Source organism: Microcaecilia unicolor, chromosome 1, assembly GCF_901765095.1.
Source record: "Microcaecilia unicolor chromosome 1, aMicUni1.1, whole genome shotgun sequence".
NCBI classification, from domain to species: Eukaryota; Metazoa; Chordata; class Amphibia; order Gymnophiona; family Siphonopidae; genus Microcaecilia; species Microcaecilia unicolor.
In genome coordinates this window covers 12,466,504-12,490,050 of record NC_044031.1, presented here as the reverse complement: position 1 = coordinate 12,490,050, position 23,547 = coordinate 12,466,504, and the positions used below count along the sequence as shown (strand labels likewise).

Genomic DNA, 23,547 nt, shown 5'->3' with positions numbered 1-23,547 from the left:
TCTGTGTGCCCTCTCTGGCACGCGTGCCATAGGTTCGCCATCACTGCCATAGGTAAACAGGGAAAATTAGATTCTTACCTTGGTAATTTTCTTTCCTTTAGTCACAGTAAATGAATCCAGCAGGTGGAGATAGAGAACACTAAAAAACCATAGTGCCTCCTGGACGGCTAGCTCCATCTGCCTCTCAGTATTTTGAAGCTTCCAAAGCAGTATTCGACCGCACAATGGAATAACATGAACTTTCCTCACAGCGAAGACACGCCCCAGAACAGAAGCAATAACACAAAGGAGGGACGAACTCAACCTCCTGTAGTAGAACAGTCCGTAGAAACTGAAGAACTGGTTTTCAACTCCTCCTGAAGAGGGAACATATCTGCATAATAACTGAACAAAAACAAAGTCAGACAGGGAGGGATCATGGATTCATCTGCTGTGACTAAAGGAAAGAAAATTACCAAGGAGTGGAGGAGTGGCCTAGTGGTTAGGGTGGTGGACTTTGGTCCTGGGGAACTGGGTTCGATTCCCACTGCAGGCACAGGCAGCTCCTTGTGACTCTGGCCAAGTCACTTAACCCTCCATTGCCCCATGTAAGCCGCATTGAGCCTGCCATGAGTGGGAAAGCGCAGGGTACAAATGTAACAAAAATAAAATAGATACTATTGGAGATTCTACATGGAATGTTGCTATTCCATGTAGAAGCCTGAGCGGCCACATTGGTGATCTGCAAGGGCCGACTTCTACATGGAATAGCAACATTCCATGTGGAATCTCAAATAGTAGCAACAGTGGAGGAGTGGCCTAGTGGTTAGGGTGGTGGACTTTGGTCCTGAGGAACTGAGTTCAATTCCCACTTCAGGCACAGGCAGCTCCTTGTGACTCTGGGCAAGTCACTTAACCCTCCATTGCCCCATGTAAGCCGCATTGAGCCTGCCATGAGTGGGAAAGCGCGGGGTACAAATGTAACAAAAAAAAAAAGGTAAGAACCTAATTTTGCCTTCCTTTTCATCAGCAGCAGATGAATCCATTAACTGATGGGATGTATCAAAGCAATCCCTAGATAGGGCGGGAACAAACCACACCACACCACGCACAAGCACTTGTGCTCCAAAAAGCGTGTCCCTCCTGGCAGCCACATCCAGCCTGAAATGTCGTGCAAAAGAGAGCTTAGATGCCCAAGTAGCTGCACTACAAATCTCTTGAAAAGAGAGTGCTCCAGTTTCAGCCCAAGAGGAAGAAATCGCTCTTGTGGAATGTGCCTTAAAGGCTTCAGGCGGAGGCCGGCAAGAGAGAAGATATGCAGAAAAAATGGCTTCCTTAAGCCAACGGGCTATAGTGGCTTTAGACGCTGGAGACCCTCTGCGAGGACCTGACAACAATACAAAAAGGTGATCAGAGGTCCTGAAAGGATTTGACATCCGCAGATACTGCAACAGAGCCCTGCGCACATCCAGAAGGTGCAACTGCCCAAAGGAATCTGGAAACTCCTCCCGAGAAAAGGAGGGCAAGAAAATGGGCTGGTTTAGGTGAAAGGCTGTAACCACCTTAGGCAGAAAGGAGGGCACCGTACGTACCGTCACTCCAGACTCTGAGAATTGCAGAAATGGGTCTCGACAGGACAACGCCTGGAGCTCAGACACCCGTCTCGCCGAAGTAATGGCCACCAAAAAGACTGTCTTTAGAGTCACATCCTTCTCCGAAGCTCGCCTCAGCGGCTCGAAGGGCGAACACTGAAGAGCCTTTAATACTAGCCCCAGGTTCCAGGCCGGACAAGGGGCCCGCATGGGAGGACGGAGCCGAAGCACCCCTCTAAGAAACCATGCAATGTCTGGATGCACAGCCAGGGAGAGGCCAGAAACCTTCCCCCGAAAACATGCCAAGGCTGCCACTTGAACACGCAGGGAATTATAGGCCAAGCCTTTTTGTACACCATCCTGCAAAAAGTCAAGTATCGGCGAGACAGAGGCCCGTGAGGGTGTGAGGGCTTTAGAAGCACACCAGGACTCAAACTGGTGCCAAATCCGAGCATAAGCAACATATAGTAACATAGTAGATGACGGCAGAAAAAGACCTGCACGGTCCATCCAGTCTGCCCAACAAGATAAACTCATATGTGCTACTTTTTGTGTATACCTTACCTTGATTTGTACCTGTCCTTTTCAGGGCACAGACCGTATAAGTCTGCCCAGCACTATCCCCGCCTCCCACCACCGGTTCTGGCACAGACCGTATAAGTCTGCCCAGCACTATCCCCGCCTCCCAACCACCGGCTCTGGCACAGACCGTATAAGTCTGCCCAGCACTATCCCCGCCTCCCAACCACCGGCTCTGCCACCCAATCTCGGATAAGCTCCTTAGGATCCATTCCTGCTGAACAGGATTCCTTTATGTTTATCCCACGCATGTTTGAATTCCGTTACCATTTTCATTTCCACCACCTCCCGCGGGAGGGCATTCCAAGCATCCACTACTCTCTCTGTGAAAAAATACTTCCTCACATTTTTCTTGAGTCTGCCCCCCTTCAATCTCATTTCATGTCCTCTCGTTCTACCGCCTTCGCATCTCCGGAAAAGGTGGAACGCTTGCGGGCCGCAAGAGAGTGGAAATGACCTTGTTAGAATAGCCTTTGTCTCTCAATTGTGCCCTCTCAATAGCCATGCCGTAAGACCAAAGCAGTAGGGATCCTCCATGGTTACCGGGCCCTGCGTCAACAGGTTCGGTACCAGAGGCCAAGGAAGAGGGGCCTCCACCAGCATCCTCTGGAGGTCTGCATACCACGGACGCCGGGGTCAATCCGGGACAATGAGGATCACCAATCTCTGGCGTAGCCGAATTCGCAGGAGGACTCGCCCTATCAAGGGCCATAGCGGGAACACATACAGGAGACCTGCGGGCCAGGGTTGAGCCAGAGCATCCAACCCCGCCGAGCGGGGATCTCTTCGTCTGCTGAAAAAGCAAGGAACTTTGGCGTTTGCGCTTGAAGCCATGAGATCCACCTTGGGCCTGCCCCATCTGGCATAGATTTGAATGAACACTTCATCTGCCAAGGCTACGTTTGCCAAGGCCCACTCCGCCGGGTCGATCTGATGCAGGCTGAGGAAGTCGGCTTGCACGTTGCTCTGACCTGCGATATGAGCTGCTAACAGAAGCTGTAAATGCAACTCGGCCCAGTGGCAAATCTGTGCGGCCTCCACTGCCAGGGCTGCGCACCGAGTGCCGCCTTGGCGATTTATGTAGGCCACCGCTGTCGTGTTGTCCGACAGAACTCTGACAGCCAGCCCCTCCAGGGTCTCGTGAAAGTCCAGCAGAGCCTGAAATATCGCTCTCAGTTCTAAGCGATTGATGGACCACCCTGACTCCTCGGGTGTCCACAGACCCTGGGCAAATCTTCCCAGGCAATGAGCTCCCCAGCCCTGCAGGCTGGCATCTGTTATGACCAGGCACCAATCGGGAGGGCTAGCGGCTTTCCCCACCGCAGCATGCTGTCTGAGAGCCACCACTCCATACTGAGTCGGGTCGCAGGGAGCCACTTGAGTCTGTGTTGATAATCCTGGGATATTGGAGACCATCGTTGAAGCAGGGCAATCTGCAGAGGCCTCATGTGCGCTCTCGCCCATGGCACCACTTCCAATGTGGTTGTCATCGACCCCAACAGCTGGACAAAGTCCCAAGCTCGCGGGCGAGACATCCGCAGGAGCAGACGGACCTGATTCTGAAGCTTGCGCCACCTTGAGTCGGGTAGATAAACAAACCCCGAGCTTGTGTCGAACCGGACCCCCAAATACTCTAGAGACTGAGAGGGGGTCAGGTGACTTTTGGGTATATTGACCACCCAGCCCAGAGACTGCAGTACTGAGACCACTCTGGCTGTGACATGACGACTCTCCTCCTCAGAGTCTGCTCGGATGAGCCAGCCGTCGAGGTACAGATGATCTCGGATACCCTCTCACCTGAGATAAGCAGCTACTACCTCCATTACCTTGGAAAAGGTTCGGCGAGCTGTGGCAAGGCCAAAAGGCAAGGCCCGAAACTGGAAATGTTTTCCCAACACCGCAAACTGGAGAAACCGTTGGTGCGGGGGCCAAATAGGAATGTGCAAGTAAGCTTCTTTTAGGTCCAGAGACATGAGGAACTCTCCTGGCTGGACCGCTGCAATGACGGAGCGCAGGGTTTCCATGTGAAAATGCCGCACTCTCAGTGACTCGTTGACTTTAAGTCGAGAATGGGCCGAAAAGACCCTCCTTTTCGCGGCACCACAAAATAACTGGAGTAACGGCCGCAGCCTTGTTCGGCGGGAGGCACAGGAATCACTGCTCCAAGGTGCAACAAGACTTGTAAGGTCTTCTCTACCGCCGCCCGTTTGACGGCAGTGCCGCATCGGGACTCCAAAAACATGTCTCTCACTGTGGCGCTGAATTCCAATCTGTATCCTTCTCTGATCAGGTCCAGGACCCACTGATCTGAGGAAATCTTGGTCCACTCCTCAAGAAAGAGGGAAAGGCGTCCTCCTACAGTTGGCAAGGAGGAGTGGACCGGCGTCCCATCATTGTGGAGGACGGCCCTGAACTCCTGGCCTTGACCTGGCCGCTGCGGATCTCTTGTCCGAGCGAAAGGAGTTCCTCTGCTGAAAACGGGGACATTGAGAAACCCCAGCAGAGCAACCTGGGCGATACCTTCGAGCTTCACGGAAGCAAGGTCTGGAAGAGGAGGGAACAGCATGACCCTTGGAAGAAGGCTGCGGCCTATCCTCGGGTAACATCTGGGGTTTAGAATCTCCCAGGTCTTTGACAATCTTTTCTAGTTCCTCTCCAAATAGCAGGTGGCCCTGAAAGGGTAACTTCACCAACCTTTGCTTAGAGGCCATGTCCGCTGCCCAATGCCGTAGCCATAGAAGGCGGCGAGCAGACACCGCCACAGACATGTTTAGCCGAAGCTCTCAGCAGATCATAAAGGGCGTCAGCCAGAAAGGACAAGGCCGACTCCATCCGCGGTGCAACCTCAATGAGGGGCTCCGCACCATCCACAGGCTGCTCCATGGCCTGCTGCAACCAAGAAAGGCAGGCCCAGGCTGCATATGAACTGCAAACAGACGCCCTTAAGGCTAGGCCCGAAATTTCAAAGGACCGTTTGAGAGCGGATTCAAGCTGCCGGTCCTGAATGTCTTTGAGGGCGACCCCTCCTTCACCTGGGAGAGTAGCCTTTCTGGTCACCGCGGTGACTAAGGCATCCACTTTAGGCATATCAAGCCTGGCCAAGTGCTCCTCACTCAGAGGGTACAGATGCCCCATCGCCCTGGCCACTTTCAATGGCCCCTTAGGGTCAAGCCCATTGAGCAGAAATAAGCTCTTGGATGGAGTCATGCAAAGTAAAGGCTTGAGCAGGCTTCTTGGTACTCGCCATCCTCGGATTACCTGAGGGGGTCTCACCATTAACAGGATCATCAATAGAGAGGGCCTGTAAGGCGTCCGAGATCAGCGCTGGCAGCTCATCACGGTGGAAAATCCTAACCGCGGAGGGGATCATCTAGATCCAGTGGCAAAACTGCACCTTCCTCTGGCTCCTCTGACCACAAGGGCCGGCCAGAACCCTCAGAGTCCCCACAGCCCAACCACGGGGGGGGGGGGGGGGGGGGGGGGGGGGGGGGGCCCACTTTCTGATGGGGAATTAACCAGTCTATGTTTAGCGTGCATCCAACGCTCAGGGGAAGTCACATCATCCCCGGAGGAGCTGAGTACCTCGGGCCATCCTCATGCGGAGTGAAACCAGGTGGCAACGCAGTGTCAGACACCTGCAGCAGAGCTGTCTTCAGCATGAAAGCTTTACGTAGCAAAAGCACAAATTCAGGGGAAAAATGCTCACCCTGACCTCCCGTCTCCGCATTAGCAGCAACGGGGACATGAGCTCCTCTGGTAGGCTCAGCCCGAGCCAGTCCCCTGCCCTCAGACTCCTCCGCAACCGCGGGGGTCGAGCCATGTAGCGCTTCCAAGATGGCGCCCGCTGCCAGCTCCAGTGAGCGGGAAGAATCATCGCTCGCCATGCTCGCGCTGGCTCTACCGTCTGAACAGCACGATTTACAGAGCCCCGCTGCCGATTTTCGCTTGCCACAATAGGAACAGCGCTTAATTCCCTCAGCAGCCATCGCCGAAAACGGCAGAAAATTCAAAATGGCATCTTCGCGCCAAAATCACCCCGCTCTCAACGCCGACTGCGCGCCCTCCCCGGAGGAGCTGAGTACCGTTCTTACCTCAAAGGACCGAGTCCAGGAGCTCCGGTCAAACTGTAACTCAGGAAAAGCCTCAGAAATAGTAGCGCTGAAAAAAACGCATCTTTTTTTTTTTAACGCTGTGAGGAAAGTTGGAGGCAAACAGCTACAGAGGCACTCCGGAGGCAGCGGGGGAGTGGGAAAGGCGGGGAAAGGGCAAACCTATATGCCTGCATCCACTTAGGGGGAATGGGTAAGGCAGGGAAAGGGCAAACCTATGTGCCTTTAAAGTGGACACCACCAGCCACAACACCCCAGCTCAACTGGTCAAGCACAGGAGCCAGCCCAGGCAAAATCTTGAAGGAGCTTAACAAGCTGCGTCCTAACCTGCTGGGAGATAGAGAAATACTGAGAGGCAGATGGAGCTAGCCGTCCAGGAGGCACTATGGTTTTTTAGTGTTCTCTATCTCCACCTGCTGGTAGGGGGACACAACCCATCAGTTAATGGATTCATCTGCTGCTGATGACAAGGAAGTTTATCTTGTTGGGCAGACTGGATGGACCGTTCAGATCTTTATCTGCCATCATTTACTATGTTACTTAAAAGAACCAACCTGAGATAGATCAAGAGGTAAGGGAGATGGTCACAAAAAGGATAGGAGAATTTTTCGGAAATATTTGACCGCTATCTGGAGCGTCCGTCATGAGGGAGAGAAACTAAACATATTTTTCAGCTGTACACAATTCATATTCCCAAATAGATTACCTGTTAGTGAAGAGAGGGGAAGGGGGCAAGGTGGATAGGGTCGAGATTGAGCCCATTAATTGGTCCAATCATGCCCCAGATGTGGGTGGACAAGTTGGTAGGGGTTATATACCTTTTGTTTATCAGCTGCTCAACACCTTAGATAAATGGAAGACTAGCTATAGGGGGGCATGGGAGAGGGATTTAGAGAGTTATCTGAGGAAGAATGGAGAAATGACTCAATGTGATCTCATAAATTGTTATATGCACCTCAGATTATTGAGAAGGGTCTTAAGGTACTGGTGAGATGGCATTACTCTCCATCTAGACTGCAAGCCATTATGAGGAAAGGGGATGGTTTATGTTGGAGAGGGTGTAGCCGGAGGGCAACATATACTCACGTCTGGTGGGAATGTCCTAAGGTCCAGAAATTATGGAAGGAGGTATCTGCATATGGGCAACAGTTACTCGAGACTCATATACCGAGTATTATGGAAAATACCCTACTAAGTGGGAGAGTGGAAGGGATAACAGGACCTATGGATAAATTAATGCTATTGTTTTTTTACAGCAGCTCAACTGTTTATTGCCTCACTTTGGCATACACGGGCCATGCCAAAACAGACTGTATATTATATGCAAACGATATAGACTGACTACCTTAAAATCTAATAAATGCAAATATCAAGAAATGTGGGGCGATTCCTCCAGTTGGAAGGACAATCTGAGTTTTGGGGAGGGGAGTAAGGGGAAGGGGAGAGATAAGGGATGGGGAAGGTCTACTTGTAGTTTTTCATTATTGGAGGTGGCAGTTTGTTGTGTAACAAAATGTACACTTGTTCTTAATTTTTGTTGTTGAGAGATGCTGTCAGTTACTTTGCTATAAAATTAATTAACAAAGTTAGAAATGGCAGTTGCGACTTCCCGTGGCAGCCTGCAGGAGGTTGTGGCCGCCATTTTGGAATTGGGAATGGCATGAGCAGGATGCTGCCATTTTGGAATTGGGAAAGGCATCATTACGATAAACTGCATTATGTACTGTGATTTGCATTAACCTATCAGCAACACAAAATGTCCATGACTAAGTCAAATTGTACCATGTACATCAGTCACGTTCCTCCACAACAGTGCAGCCCTCCACCTCCAGAAGCCCTCTCTCAACCCCAAGACACTCTACGATGAAGGGTTTTGCAGACCTGATCCCACCCCTGGGATACCCGCCTCTATCCGTGCCTCCTCCATCTCCACAGACAGTTTAATCTGTCCAAAGTAGGGAAACAGACAGAGAGAGGAGAAGAGGAGATGACAACCTTTTATCCCATCAGCCCTGAATTCCTGAATTGTCCCAGCTGACTTCAGTAAAGATGTGCAGGAGGAATTTTATACTTACTTGTTACAGAAGGACGAGTCTGTTCAGACATCTCTGATTCAGGATTTTCCATGAAAGGGAGATCTTCCTCTTGCTTAATACTCAGTGAGAACACAGATGTTACAACTGGAAGGTCTGTGATGAGAAAACACATTCACAAGGATTCACGATATCTGATAATACTAAATTAGGAAACTGATTTTAAGTGTCCAAATGTTCGATGTGAATGACCCATCTCCTGTGATCTAAAAATGCAAAGCCCACTAAATCCAAAACATTTACTTACTGTTGGTGGAGTCATTTGGATTTTCTTTTCCCTCCCACTCACATTGTTGAGTGAAATATTTCTCATCTTCCATTTTAATCTTGAATATAACATCAGGATTAAGAATTGAATAACCTGTTGATAAGAAGTAGGAAAATTACATTGAAATTGTATTTGTAGAATCCCTCAGGAGGTTCCCTCTGCTTCATGTTTTGATGGAGCAGTGCGTGATTTGTGCATGGAGGTCTGTGTATAGGTATCTTGAGACGCCTGTATTTGTCTGACAAAGCTTGGAGAGAAGAGGCAGCAGTGGTCCGACACTTGATTAAGATTATATCATAGAGGTTTTCTGGTATAGAGATTTCTCTTTGTTTCCCTCCTAGGTGGAGGCATTATAGGAATCAATCTTCTGGTTACCATTTAGAGGGGTTACATGTTGTACAGTATAGTTGACTTATTTATTTATTGCATTTGTATCCCACATTTTCCCACCTCTTCGCAGGCTCAATGTGGCTTACAATACATCATGAATAGTGGAAGTATATAAGAAAATAGACATTTAGTAAATCTTGGGTAAACATGATAATGATAAAGCATGATAATAGTATAGCAAGCAAATATCTTAAGGCAGTACTGGATATATGTGTAGGAGTTCACATTTGTTGATCTTTGTGGTATGCCTTGTTAAAGAGATGGGTCTTCAATAGCTTGCGGAAGTTAGTTAGTTCATAGTTCATTTTTAAGTTGCGCGGCAGTAGGAAAAGGTTGATGCATGCGTTAGTTTATATTTTAGACCTTTGCAGTCGGGGAAGTGAAGATTAAGGAATATGCGGGATGTTTTTTTTAGCGTTCCTGGGTGGTAAGTCTATCAGGTCTGACATGTAGGCTGGGGCATCTCTATGAATGATTTTGTGAACTAAGGTACATATTTTGAACGTGATGCGTTCTTTGAGTGGGAGCCAGTGTAGCTTTTCTCGTAGGGGTTTAGCACAGAACGTACAAGTCTGGCCAGCACTATCCCCGCCTCCCAACCACCAGCCCCACCTCCCACCACCAGCTCTGGCACAGATCGTATAAGTCTGCCCAGCACTATCCCCGCCTCCCAACTACCAGTCCCGCCTCCCACCACCAGCTCTGGCACCTAAACTCGGCTAAGCTCCCAAGGATACATTCCTTCTGAGCAGGATTCCTTTATGTTTATCCCACGCATGTTTGAATTCTGTTACCGTTTTCATCTCAACCACCTCCTGCAGGAGGGCATTCCAAGTATCCACCACTCTCTCTGTGAAAAAGAACTTCCTGACATTTTTCCTGAGTCTGCCCCCCTTCAATCTCATTTCATGTCCTCTCGTTCTACTGCCTTCGCATCTCCGGAAAAGATTCGTTTGCGGATTAATACCTTTCAAATATTTGAACGTCTGTATCATATCACCCCTGTTTCTCCTTTCCTCCAGAGTATACATGTTCAGGTCCGCAAGTCTCCCCTCATACGTCTTGTAACGCAAATCCCATACCATTCTTGTTGCTTTTGTCACATCCCTCGCTAACTCCGTCTGTGCTTACCTAGAGGCCGGCCCGCGGCCATGGCCGGCCTTGACCCCGCCGCCGGGCGATGCGCCTGCTCCTCGCCCTGATGGCCGGCCATTCCGGTCTCGAGGCGATACCGGCCAGGAGCGGGGGCCGGCCGCCGCTGGGACTGCGGCCGAAGACCGGCCTGCTGTGACTTCCAATTCTCCATCACCAGCTATGGAAGTTACGCTCGCTTCGGCAGGGAAGATGGCGCCGGGAACTTGGGGCCAGCGTCTCTTCCGCCTAGTGAACGCGGGAATCAAGATCCCGCCCTGGAGGACCCTGATTGGGTGGTTGGGACCAAGGCTCCGCCTGAAGACCGGCCTTGAACCACTCCGAAGGGTTCCTCGAGGGAGCTCCCCCGAAGTCTCCACCCCTGTCAGCTGAGGCTCGCTTGCTGATTACTAGTAGTATTTAAGGCATCGCCTCCGGCAGGCATATTGCTTCGGCTTCTGTTTCGTGAGGCTCCAGCTTAGTGGTGATTCTTGGACTACTTTGCTTGTCGCCTGTTTGACCTTTTGCTTGTTCTTGGACTACTCTGCTCGCCGCCTGCCTTGACCTTTTGCCTGTCCCCGGACTACTCTGCTCACCGCCTGCCTTGACCTTTTGCCTGTCCCTGGACTACTCTGCTCGCCGCCTGCCTTGACCTCTGGCCTGTCCCTGGACGTCGCTGCTCCTTGCCTGCTCCTCTGCCCTGTTGGGGTTGGGAGGCTAGTCCCCTTGTGTCTGGTCAGTCCGTCCACCCCCGCGGTTCCAGAAGTCCCGCTGGCCACCTGCAGCTGGGGGCTCAACCTCTGGTGAACGGTGGTCGCCGCGGGTGAAGTCTGGGTGCTCGGCTGTCCTTTGCGGGAACATTGAGGATTTCCTTACGCTCTCCTGGGGGACCCAAGGGCTCACAACTCATCAGTCAGGACAGGAAGCCGAAGCCATGAGCTCGCCGACGCAACCTGATCTGCGGGACTTGGCAAAGATCCTCCAACAACAGCAGGAACAGTTGAACGCCTTGTCGGGGGTGCTCCAGAGTGTTTGTTCTCAGTTAACGGCGGTTCAGGCTCAGAATCAGGCCGCTGCGGCGGCTCCCCATTCGGGAGGGTCCTTTGCGGGACCTCGATTCCCTGAGCCGGGCCGGTTCGATGGAACCCCGGGGAACTGCCGGGGGTTCCTGAATCAGTGCAACCTGTACTTCGCCATGCAGCCGGGGGCCTTCTCATCGGATCAGGTGACGGTGTCCTACGTCCTTTCTCTCCTAACCGGGCCGGCGCTGGCCTGGGCTTCTCCTTTGTGCGAACAACGGGATCCGATTCTAACTATGAGGAATTCCAGCGTCGGTTCCGCATGGTCTTCGATATCCCTGGGAGACCCTCCTCATCCGCCTCTGCCTTGCTGTGGATCCAGCAGGGCGACGGGACAGTGGGCGACTATGCGGTCAGGTTCCGGACCCTGGCCACCGAACTACGGTGGAATCAGGAGGCCCTGTCGGCCATCTTTTGGCAGGGCCTCCAGGACCGCATCAAGGATGAGCTGGCCGGTCGGGATGTTCCAGAGGCATTGGACGCCCTAATAGCCCTCTGTATCCGCATTGACACCCGGTTTCGGGAAAGAGCCCGGGAGCATGCTGCCCGGCGCCAGGCCCCGGGGGCCGAGCTAGACAGACCTCTTCCCCGCGGCGGACCTCCGGAGGCTCGGGGGACACACCGGAGGAACCCATGGTTGTTGGCTGTCAGCGGCTTACTGTGACCGAGAGGTCTCATCGTCTACGGAGCGGTCTCTGCCTATATTGTGGCCAGGCGGGCCATTTCATCAATGTCTGCCCTTCACGGCCGAGAAACGCCGCCCCCAAGGCCCAGTAGGGGGAAGGGTCTTGGGTCACTCCAACCCCCTGCCTGACAATTTGATCACCCTCCCAGTGACCTTGCGATGGCAGGAAGCGTTGGTGCACACCCGAGCCTTGTTGGACTCTGGCGCAGGAGGGAGTTTTGTCAGTTCCGAGCTTTTGAAGCAGATGGGGTGGCCCACTATACCCTATCGCCCTGCGTTGCAGGTGACGTCCATCCAGGGGACGGTGCTACCCCAACCGATTACCGAGGCTACTCCGTTTTTAGGACTGCAGGTGGGGGAGTGCCATCGGGAGCAGGCCCAATTTTTGATCCTGCCCAGAACCATCCACCCCGTGGTCCTGGGGCTCCCCTGGTTACGGCGTCATGCGCCTGTAGTGGACTGGATCCGGGGGGAGATTCGAGCCTGGGGAGATTCCTGTGCGGAGTCCTGTCTGAAGGGCAAGGAGTCTAGTTGCTCAGCCTGTGCGGCCGTCCCGCGCGGGCCTCAGCCCTGTCAAGCCGCCCTGCCCAAGGAGCACCGGGACTTCACGGACGTATTCAACCCTGTTGAAGCAGAGGTGCTACCCCCACATTGATCCTTCGACTGTGCTATCAACTTAGTACCTGACCAGATGCCCCCGCGAGGGCGGCTGTACACCCTGTTGCGGGACGAATCTAAGGCCATGCAAACCTACATTCGAGAGAATCTCCAGAAGGGGTTCATTCGGCCCTCCACGTCTCCAGCCGGGGCGGGGTTCTTCTTCGTCACCAAGAAGGACGGCTCCCTGAGACCATGCATTGATTATCAAGGCCTCAATGCCATCACGGTGAAGAATCGGTAACCCCTGCCGTTGATTCCAGCATTATTTGATCACCTTCAGGATGCCCAGATTTTCACCAAGTTGGATTTACGGGGGGCGTACAACTTGGTGCGCATCAGGCAGGGGGACGAATGGAAAACAGCCTTCAATACCCATGAAGGGCATTTCGAATACTTGGTCATGCCCTTCGGGTTATGCAACGCTCCGGCTGTGTTCCAGAGCTTCATGAACTTTGTGTTGGAAGACCTTCTCCGCTCCACCGTAGTAGTATACTTGGATGACATTTTGATCTTTTCCAAGGACCCCCAGGAACATGTGTCACACGTCTGTACGGTGCTTCAACGCCTACGACAATTCCGACTATTTGTCAAACTCAGTAAGTGCTCCTTCCATCAGCATACTCTTCCGTTCCTTGGACACATCATCTTGCCTGGGGGATTGTGCATGGATCCTGACAAACTCCGGGCTATCCGGGAGTGGCCCAGACCCCAGGGATTGAAAGCGCTGCAACGATTCCTGGGGTTCGCCAATTATTATCGTCAGTTTATTCCCCACTACTCTCAGCTGACCGCGCCACTGACGGCGCTCACGAGGAAGCACACGGACGTCAGGAATTGGTCAGCAGAAGCACTGACGGCTTTTGCTCGCGTGAAGGAAGCCTTCGAGTCAGCCTCTATTCTCCATAGCCCAGATCCCAGCAAACCGTTCGTGGTAGAGGTGGACGCCTCTGCATTGGGCGCTGGAGCCGTCCTCTCTCAAATTAATGCCAAGGGGAGACGCCAGCCGTGTTTCTTTTTCTCCCAGAAATTTTCCCCGGCTGAGCAAAATTACACAGTGGGGGACAGAGAGCTGCTGGCCTTGAAGTTGGCCCTCCAGGAATGGAGACATCTACTCGAGGGTGCTGAGCACCAGTTTACAGTGATCACTGACCATAAAAATCTTCTGTACTTACAAGAGGCCCAGAGGCTGAACCCGAGACAAGCCCGCTGGTCGCTGTTCTTCGCGAGATTCCAGTTCCAACTGGTGTTCCGCTCTGCCGAGAACACCCAGGCAGATGCCCTTTCCCGGGCTTTCGAGGCCCCCGATGATCTCGAGGAACCCCACCCGATGTTGGACCCGGCCTGTCTACCCGCGGCGCCGGGGATTGTGACACCAGTCCAGGAGTTCATGTCCCCTCAGGACCGGGAAAAAGTGCTACACTGGGAACACTCATCGGCACTGGCAGGGCATTTCGGATTTCAAAAGACGCTCCGCCTAATTACCCGACATTATCAGTGGCCCCGCATGAACCAGGATATCCGTCAATTCGTGGCAGCATGCCCTGTCTGTGCTCGCACCAAGTCTGCGGTGGGATGACCTTGGGGGGACTTGCAACCCTTGCCAGTTCCAACACTCCCCTGGGAGGAACTTTCCATGGATTTTATCACAGATCTTCCTCGCTCCCAGGGGCATACTGTGATTTGGGTGGTGGTGGACAGATTTTCTAGAATGGCGCACTTTGTGCCCCTGCCCGGGCTTCCGTCGGCCGCAGCCTTGGCCCGCCAGTTTATCCAGCAAATCTTCCGCCTCCATGGGCTGCCGGCTCGGATCATTAGTGACCGAGGAGCACAGTTTACATCACGATTTTGGAGAACCTTATGTACCGCTCTGGGGGTAGCTACCAACTTCTCCTCGGCCTACCACCCCCAAACCAATGGGATGGTGGAAAGGGTCAACCAAACCCTTAAGGGATTCCTGCGGGCCTTTGTTAACAGTCGACAGGACCAGGGCCGTGCCGATGCGGTAAGCGGGGTAAGCGCCGCAGGGGGGCGCCCACCTCTGGAGGGCGCCGCCGCGGTGCTTACTCTCGCCCCGCGCCGCCGAGGCCTTTAAATCTTTTACCTGGTCGCAGCAGCGTCAGTGAAAGCGCTGCCGACGTCTCCCTTCCCTTGCACTCATTGGTTCCCTCAGTGTCCCGCCTTCTTCTGACGTCAGAAGAAGGCGGACACTGAGGGAACCAAGAGCGCGAAGGGAAGGTAGATGTCGGCAGCGCTCTGCTTTAACTGACGCTGCTGCGACCTCTTCGTTGCCGTCGCGTCGTCCCACCCCCCACTTCACGCGATTCGCGAACCGCGCTGTCGCTTAGCACTGCTTTAAAAAAAATTTACACGTCAGCAGGAACAGGCTGCTTCAGCCAATCCCAGGAGCCTTCCTTCAGCCCTCAGGGGCGGAACACGCTGAAGGAAGGCCCCTGGGATTGGCTGAAGCAGCCTGTTCCTGCTGCCGTGTAATTTTTTTTTTTAAGCAGTGCTAAGCGGTTCGCGAATCGCGTGAAGGGAGAAGACAATTTGCTGGAAATGGAGGGGAGGGGAGAGAGAGGAGGATTGCTGGCTATGGATGGAGGAGGGAAGGGCAGAGAGGGACAAGGATGGACATGGGGGCCCAGGGAGAGGACAATTTGCTGGAAATGGAGGGGAGGGGAGAGAGAGGAGGATTGCTGGCTATGGATGGAGGAGGGAAGGGCAGAGAGGGACAAGGATGGACGTGGATGGGAGGACAGGACCCAGGGAGAGAGAAGAAATTGCTGGAAATGGATATAGAGCAAGAAATGAAGAAGAAAGGAGGAAAGTAAAGAAATAAATGGAAAGGAAGCCCTGGAAATGGAGTTAAGAGGACTGATAGCAGCAGACTCAGATACTGGCCAGCATGATCGGAAAAAGAAAGTCACCAGACAACAAAGGTAGAAAAAAAATCATTTTATTTTCATTTTAGCGTTTGGAATATGTCTACTTTGAGAATTTACATCTGCTATCTTATTTTGCAATGTATAGCAATTTGTTTCTAAGAATATTGCTGACAATTCCTGTCAGTGTAGCAAGTGGTGAGTGATCATTTTCACCGGGGGGGGGGGGGGGGAGCGTGATCATTTTCACCGGGGGGGGGGGGGCGCCAACTGATAGTCTGCAGGGGGGCGCCAGAGACCCTAGGCACGGCCCTGGACAGGACGACTGGGCATCTCTCCTCCCGTGGGCGGAATTTGCATACAATAACAGCGAACATTCCGCCTCCAAGGAGTCACCTTTCTTCCTCGTGTATGGAAGACACCCACGCCTCCCACCACCCATATCCACAGCCTCGACTAATCCAATGCTGACGCAGACCCTGGGTGACCTGCAAAGAATCTGGAACTCAGTCCAGGAACAGCTTCAGAGAACGGCCGCCAGGTACAAGAGATTCGCAGATCGGCATCGACGCCCTGCTCCTGTTTTCCAACCAGGGCAGAAGGTATGGCTGAGCACGAAGTATCTGCGACTCCGACTGCCATCTCGGAGGTTGGCTCCGCGCTTTATCGGACCCTTTATGGTTCAGTCCCGGATTGGGGCAGTAACGTACCGCCTCCGACTGCCAGGGAATCTACGTATTCACAATGCATTCCATGTATCCTTGTTGAAGGCCTACCGGGGGTCCACATGGCATTCTCAGAGGGAGGAGCCGACCACAATGGATGCAGAGCCAGACCCCGAATATGAGGTTGAGGAGATCCTCGATGCCAAAAGGCGGCGGAGAAGATTGTTTTATCTCCTCTCCTGGAAGCATTTCGGGCCAGAGGACAACTCATGGGAATCGGCCGCTAACGTTCATGCCCCGGATCTGGTTCGGGAATTCCATGCCTGTTACCCCCATAAACCAGGACCCAGAGGGAAGGGGGCATACCGTCACATCCCTCGCTAACTCCGTCTGTGCTTACCTAGAGGCCGGCCCGCGGCCATGGCCGGCCTTGACCCCGCCGCCGGGCGATGCGCCTGCTCCTCGCCCTGATGGCCGGCCATTCCGGTCTTGAGGCGATACCGGCCAGGAGCGGGGGCCGGCCGCCGCTGGGACTGCGGCCGAAGACCGGCCTGCTGTGACTTCCAATTCTCCATCGCCGGCTATGGAAGTTACGCTCGCTCCGGCAGGAAAGATGGCACCGGGAACTTGGGGCCAGCGTCTCTTCCGCCTAGTGAACGCGGGAATCAAGATCCCGCCCTGGAGGACCCTGATTGGGTGGTTGGGACCAAGGCTCCGCCTGAAGACCGGCCTTGAACCACTCCGAAGGGTTCCTCGAGGGAGCTCCCCCGAAGTCTCCACCCCTGTCAGCTGAGGCTCGCTTGCTGATTACTAGTAGTATTTAAGGCATCGCCTCCGGCAGGCATATTGCTTCGGCTTCTGTTTCGTGAGGCTCCAGCTTAGTGGTGATTCCTGGACTACTTTGCTTGTCGCCTGCCTTGACCTTTTGCCTGTCCCTGGACTACTCTGCTCACCGCCTGCCTTGACCTTTTGCCTGTCCCTGGACTACTCTGCTCGCCGCCTGCCTTGACCTCTGGCCTGTCCCTGGACTTCGCTGCTCCTTGCCTGCTCCTCTCCCCTGCTGGGGTTGGGAGGCTAGTCCCCTTGTGTCCGGTCAGTCCGTCCACCCCCGCGGTTCCAGAAGTCCCGTTGGCCACCTGCAGCTGGGGGCTCAACCTCTGGTGAACGGTGGTCGCCGCGGGTGAAGTCTGGGTGCTCGGCTGTCCTTTCGGGGAACATTGAGGATTTCCTTACGCTCTCCTGGGGGACCCAAGGGCTCACAACTCATCAGTCAGGACAGCTTTCCTTTGCACCGCTTCAATTCTTTTTACATCCTTCGCAAGATACGGCTTCCAAAACTGAACACAATACTCCAGGTGGGGCCTCACCAATGACTTGTACAGGGGCATCAACACCTCCTTTCTTCTGCTGGTCATATTTCTCTCTATACAGCCTAGCAACCTTCTCACTACGGCCACCGCCTTGTCACACTGTTTCGTCGCCTTCAGATCCTCAGATACTATCACCCCAAGATCCCTCTCCCCATCCGTACCTATCAGACTCTCACCACCTAACACATATGTCTCCTGTGGATTTCTCTTCCCTAAGTGCATCACTTTGCATTTTTTCGCATTGAATTTTAATTGCCAAACCTTAGACCATTCTTCAAGCTTCCGCAGATCCTTTTTCATGTTTTCCACTCCCTCCCGGGTGTCCACTCTGTTACAAATCTTAGTATCGTCCGCAAATAGGCAAACTTTACCTTCTAACCCTTTGGCAATGTCACTCACAAATATATTGAACAGAATCGGCCCTAGCACCGATCCTTGAGGCACTCCACTACTCACCTTTCCCTCTTCCGAGCGAATTCCATTAACCACCACCCTCTGGCGTCTGTCCATCAACCAGTTCCTAATCCAGTTCACCACTTCGGGTCCTATCTTCAGCCCATCCAGTTTATTTAAGAGCCTCCTGTGGGGAACAGTGTCAAAAGCTTTGCTGAAATCTAAGTAGATTACGTCTATAGCTCGTCCCTGATTTAATTCTCCTGTCACCCAATCAAAGAATTCAATGAGATTCGTTTGGCACGGTTTCCCTTTGGTAAAACCATGTTGTCTCGGATCTTGCAACTTATTGGCTTCCAGGAAATTCACTATCCTTTCCTTCAGCATCGCTTCGATTACCTTTCCAATAACTGAAGTAAGGCTTACTGGCCTGTAATTTTCAGCTACTTCCCTATCACCACTTTTGTGAAGAGGGACCACCTCCGCCGTTCTCCAGTCCCTCGGAACCTCTCCCGTCTGCAAGGATTTATTAAACAAATCTTTAAGAGGACCTGCCAGAACCTCCCTGAGCTCCCTCAATATCCTGGGGTGGATCCCGTCCGGTCCCATGGCTTTGTCCACCTTTAGCTTTTCAAGTTGTTCATACACACTCTCTTCCGTGAATGGTGCTCCATCCACTTCATTCTCATTTGTACCTTTTCCAGTCCATCGCGGTCCTTCTCCAGGATTTTCTTCTGTGAAAACAGAACAAAAGTATCTATTTAGCAAATAGATACATCTTCTTGGTTAAATTTTTCGTGTGATTTTCAAGTGTTAGGTGACGATCAATGGTAACTCCAAGAATTTTTAGGGTGTCCGATATTGGAAGATTCAGTTTTGGTGTGTTAATGGTGGTGAATTTGTTTGTGTTATGTTGAGAGGTGAGTATTAGGCATTGGGTTTTTTCTGCATTGAGTTTCAGCTGAAATGCATCCGCCCATGAATGCATGATATGTAGGCTCTGGTTGATATCACTGGAAATTTCCTTTAAGTCTTGTTTAAATGGGATGTAGATCGTTACGTCGCCTGCGTAATGTGAACTGGTCACCCTTCCAAGACCTGGCCAGGGCTGACCCTGCTTAGCTTCCTTCACAAACATCCACCAACACCAGGCTTCTTACAACCAAAGGTTTTATTAATTGCCATTTAACATAATCTTCAGGGCTTATTTCTTCTTTATCTCAAACATTTCTTCCTCAACTCAACATAACAAAGATGCATTACTCAGAGTCTTCTAATTAAACCCTTTCCAGACTCAAAGCAGTTCCTCAAACTTTCACAGTTCAAACAGCCCAACAAAAGCCTTTACTTTTCATTTAAAGACTTTCTCAGATGGTAGTGCAGCTGCCACCTTTTCAGCAGAGAGTTTCAAAAGTCCACAGAGTTCAGCCAATACCTTGAAGGGGATCTTCTTCCTCTAGCTCCCAGGTCTCCAGCTCCTCTCTCTTCTCTTTTACTACTCAGGCAGGTATAAGGTGGTTAATTAGCTTCTCCACCCCTTTAGGCGCTTCCCCCTAATTCCAGGCAGGACCCAGCCCATAACAACTTCCACCTGTTTCTAGCCCAGGACTCTCCTTGGTCCTAGCAACCTCCACCTGGACATTCCCCTACTGGCTCCCTCTAGTGACTCCTCAATAATGACATGAACTGGACATTTCCCCCCATTTCTATGGAAACAGCGCCCTCTAGTGGCCTACCCAGGACAGGACAGCCCCTTATTCTTCACAGTATATGTATGGGTTGAGGTTTTGGTTTGATAGTAGTTTGGCCAAGGGTATCATCATTAAGTTGAATAGGTCGGTGAGAGGGGGGATCCCTGTGGAACTCCACATTCGGGTATCCATGTGGCTGATGTAGTCAAATTAGAAGTTACTTGGTATGATTGTGTGGTTAGGAACCCTTTGAACCAATCGAGAACGTTGCCTCCAATTCCGAAGTACTCTAGGATATGTAATAGTATTCCGTGATCTACCATGTCGAAGGCACTGGACATGTCAAATTGTAGGAGTAGTACGTTCTTGCCAGTTGCAATCAATTGTTTGAATTTCGTCATGAGAGTAACTAGTACTGTTTCAGTACTATGGTTAGACCGAAATCCTGACTGGGAGTCGTGCAGTATTGAGAATTTGTTTAAGTAGTTTGTGAGTTGCTTGGTCACCATTCCTTCTGTTAATTTGGTTATTAAGGGAATGGATGCTACTGGTCTGTAGTTGGTTAGTTCACTCGCACTTTTCTTTGCGTCTTTGGGTATGGGGGTGAGTAGAATATTTCCTTTCTCCTTCGGGAAGAGTCCATTTTGTAACATATAGTTCAGATGGTTCGTTAGGTCTGTTATAAATTGTTGAGGGGCAGACGTCATAAGGTTGTTTGGGCATATGTCTAATTTGCAATGAGATTTGGCGAATCTATTGAGCGTGTGGGAGATGAGATCCTCCGATAGTATCTCGAAGTTGGTCCAGATTCTGTCTGCTGGGTATACATCAGGGTCTGGATCTAGACAATCAAGGAGATCGGTGTAATCAATGGTGCTGACAGCTATTTTAAGTCGCAGTTTTATGATTTTCTCATTGAAGTATTTCGCGAGATTGTCTGCACCTGGTGTATCTTTGCTGTTGGTTATGACTGGTGTAGTATCTAGTAGTTGATTCATGAGTTGGAAGAGTTTATGTGTGTCCTTGTAATTTGGTCCAATTTTGGTTTTGTAGTATAATTTTTTAGATTGTCTTATAGTATATTTATATTTTCTTTGAAGTTGTTTCCAGGCATTAAGTGTGGGGTCATCTTTCTTTTTATTCCACGCACGTTCCAGCCTTCTAACTTGTGTTTTAAGATTTTTCAGTTCTTCATTAAACCATGATATTGAGTTCTTTCTGTGTGAGGTTCTGGTTTGAATTGGGGCAATATTGTCTAATATGAATCTGCATCTATCGTCCCATTCTAGGAGAAATTTGTTTGTGTCTGCCCTTATTGTCCAGCCGTTGTGGTAAATCTGTTGCCAGAATATTACCGGGTCTATTTTTCCTCTCGTCGTGTAGGATTTTCGTTCTTGTTTATTAAGTGAGTCTTTCGTTCGCCATTGGAGGGAGATGTGTGCTTTGTAATGGTCTGACCACGGTGTAGGAGTCCATTTTGTATGTTAGTATAAGGTTGGAGTCAAATTTGTGTGTGATAATGTCTAGTGTGTGTCCTTTAGTGTGAGTTGGACCGAATGTTTGGTCCAACTGATATGTCATGACGTTATGCAGAAGTCTCAGAGGAAATCTGATAGGTAAATTCTCTCTCTGGTCTTCTGTGCCAAAATATTTTGTATAGGAATGGGAGAGAGATTCCAGGTGGTGGTGTGTGAAGCCTCTAGTATAAGGTCTACATTTTATCTTAAAAATGAGAGCAACATCTTTTGCAGATCCTGTAGCAGTGGAGTCTTTCACAGGCTCCTATTGAATATGGGATGCCATCAGAAGCCAAGATCTAAATTTCAGGTGCCCATGGTATCTAGTTCCTGTGATTTTTATGTGCTTGTTTGGTAGATGACAGAGAAACCTGTTTACCTCGTGAGATGAGGATGTCATGAATCTCCTTGATGGCCTTCTTGTACCGCTCCTTCTGCCATTCTCCCAGAATGTCCCAGTTCGCTTCCAAGAAATAAGCAGAAACGTCCTTGAATGTGACCAATGCCTACAACAGCAAACAGGATACCCTACATCAAAGTGTCATCATTTTTTCATTTCATTTTATTAAATATACACCCTCCTATCAACATACTTCTAGATGGTTTACAACAAACCCGTGTAATAGTTCACATAAGAAGAAACAAGAATAGAAACAAAAAATCATTCAAAGTAAAATGGGTAAGTAGAAGAAAACAGTCAAGCCTTTATCTTTCTTCAAAAAATCAAATAATGCTACACATACCGCAACTTCAAGGGTAAAGTGTTCCAGTTGTATACATCATACTGAAAACACACACTGTCTCATGGAAGTTTTATAAACCACAGCACTGTTAAGAAGAACGAAGGTTTCTAGAAGGAAGACATTTAAGTAGTGTGCGATATTTTACAGGTGTCCAATGCAACTCCCTCAGAATGGAAGAACTAGGCATTAAATGGGCAACTCTATAATCTAGGTGTCGCATATGTAAATGTCTAGAATACCAGCATTTCAGCGAGTATGTGTTCTGGTACCTATATTACTGCTAGAAGGGTGCCTAAGCACTTTTCTGCAAATACCCACTTTCACAGCGTTTACTTGCAAGGGAGCAACACAACAACAGACAGGACTAAGCACGTGACTTACAGAAAACCTCATGTAGGTGTCTGCACTTACGCCAGCTCCATGGCTGGTAACACTGGGCATCTAAATGTGAGTCATGCCGATCTCAGGTTAAGCCAGTATTCTATAATGGATCCCAGTCACTTAGAATCTGTTCTGGAAAAGGATCCTACTGCACGTCTTTGGGGCACCTACATGGAGGCTCCCGGTTGTAGAATTGTCTCCAAATTGTCCACATCCAGAAATCAGATGTGCTGCAGTGCTCTAGTCAAGTTGCAAAAGGCCTAAGCACTGTATCATGGAAACCTAAAGATGTAATCCGTTGGGTTGGTCGTGAGCCCTTGGGCCATGGCCGAGGCTAGCAGGGCGCTGACCCAGGCCAAGGGGAGACCGACCCACCACCACACACTCCAGCTACCCAATGCCCTTAAGCTACCCCTCCCCGCAGTCCCTCAGCAAGAAGGGAAATAGGCATACAGGCGGGCCTCGCGGCCAAACCGGAACCCATGCACACAGAGCCACTCATGCGAGCCTCACGGGTGAACTGGAACCCAGACACACACGGGGGGGGGGGGGGGGGGTGAAAGAACCCAGAGGGCCCCCTGGGACCCCAAAATGTCAGATACGCGCTGAACACCAGCGATAGGGCAGAGGGAGAAACAAAAGAACCAGAGCGGGCCACGCCCACCCCGGGGACTAGCGCAGGGCAGGGGAACTAACACAGCAACCCCCAAAAGGGTTAGGAAGCCCCAGGCAGAAGCCAGGGGAACCAGGCACAAAAGGAAGGCAGAAAGCCTTTGCCCCAAACCCACAGCAGACAGAGGCAACCAGAACACAAAGGGTTAAGCTTGCAGAGCTAGCAGGCACACCAGAGAGAGAGAGAGAGAGAGAGAGAGAGAGAGAGAGAGAGAGAGCTCCCTAAATCAACAAACAAACAGAGAGAACGTTTCCCCCCCCCCCCCCCCCCCGAGGGGAAGCAGGGCCGATAGAAGGGACAGAGAACACACAGTACAGAGTACACAAAGGGTTAAACTCACTGAGCCAGCAGGCCAGGACACTGGGAAGAGAAATCCTTAGAGTAAACTAGAGAGTTGCACGGGGACAGAAATAAGACCCATCCCCGCCCGTCCCCGCCAGAATCTAACCCATCCCCACCCGTCCCCATGAGTAATCTCCTCCGTCCCCGCCCATCCCCGTGAGTGATCTCCTCCATCCCCGCCCGTACCCATAAAAAAAGGAAGTATAAAGTACTGAGTGGAGTGGACAGGGGGCACACAGTGCAGAGTAATACATTTAAAACGAATCAAAGAAAATATTTCTTCACTCATTAATATACTGAATCTTAGAAAAAGGGCAATAAATAC

At 51.1% G+C, this 23,547-nt stretch overlaps 1 protein-coding gene across 1 annotated transcript in view; it reads right to left on the bottom strand.

Annotated features, from left to right (window-relative positions):
* The window catches only part of LOC115461309, a 170,838-nt gene that overhangs the window by 53,926 nt on the left and 93,365 nt on the right, over positions 1-23,547 (bottom strand). The window contains exon 10 of the mRNA XM_030191425.1: positions 8,335-8,448. Within this exon, the coding sequence (XP_030047285.1) occupies positions 8,335-8,448 (114 nt within the window). The remainder of the gene's footprint in view (positions 1-8,334; positions 8,449-23,547) is intronic.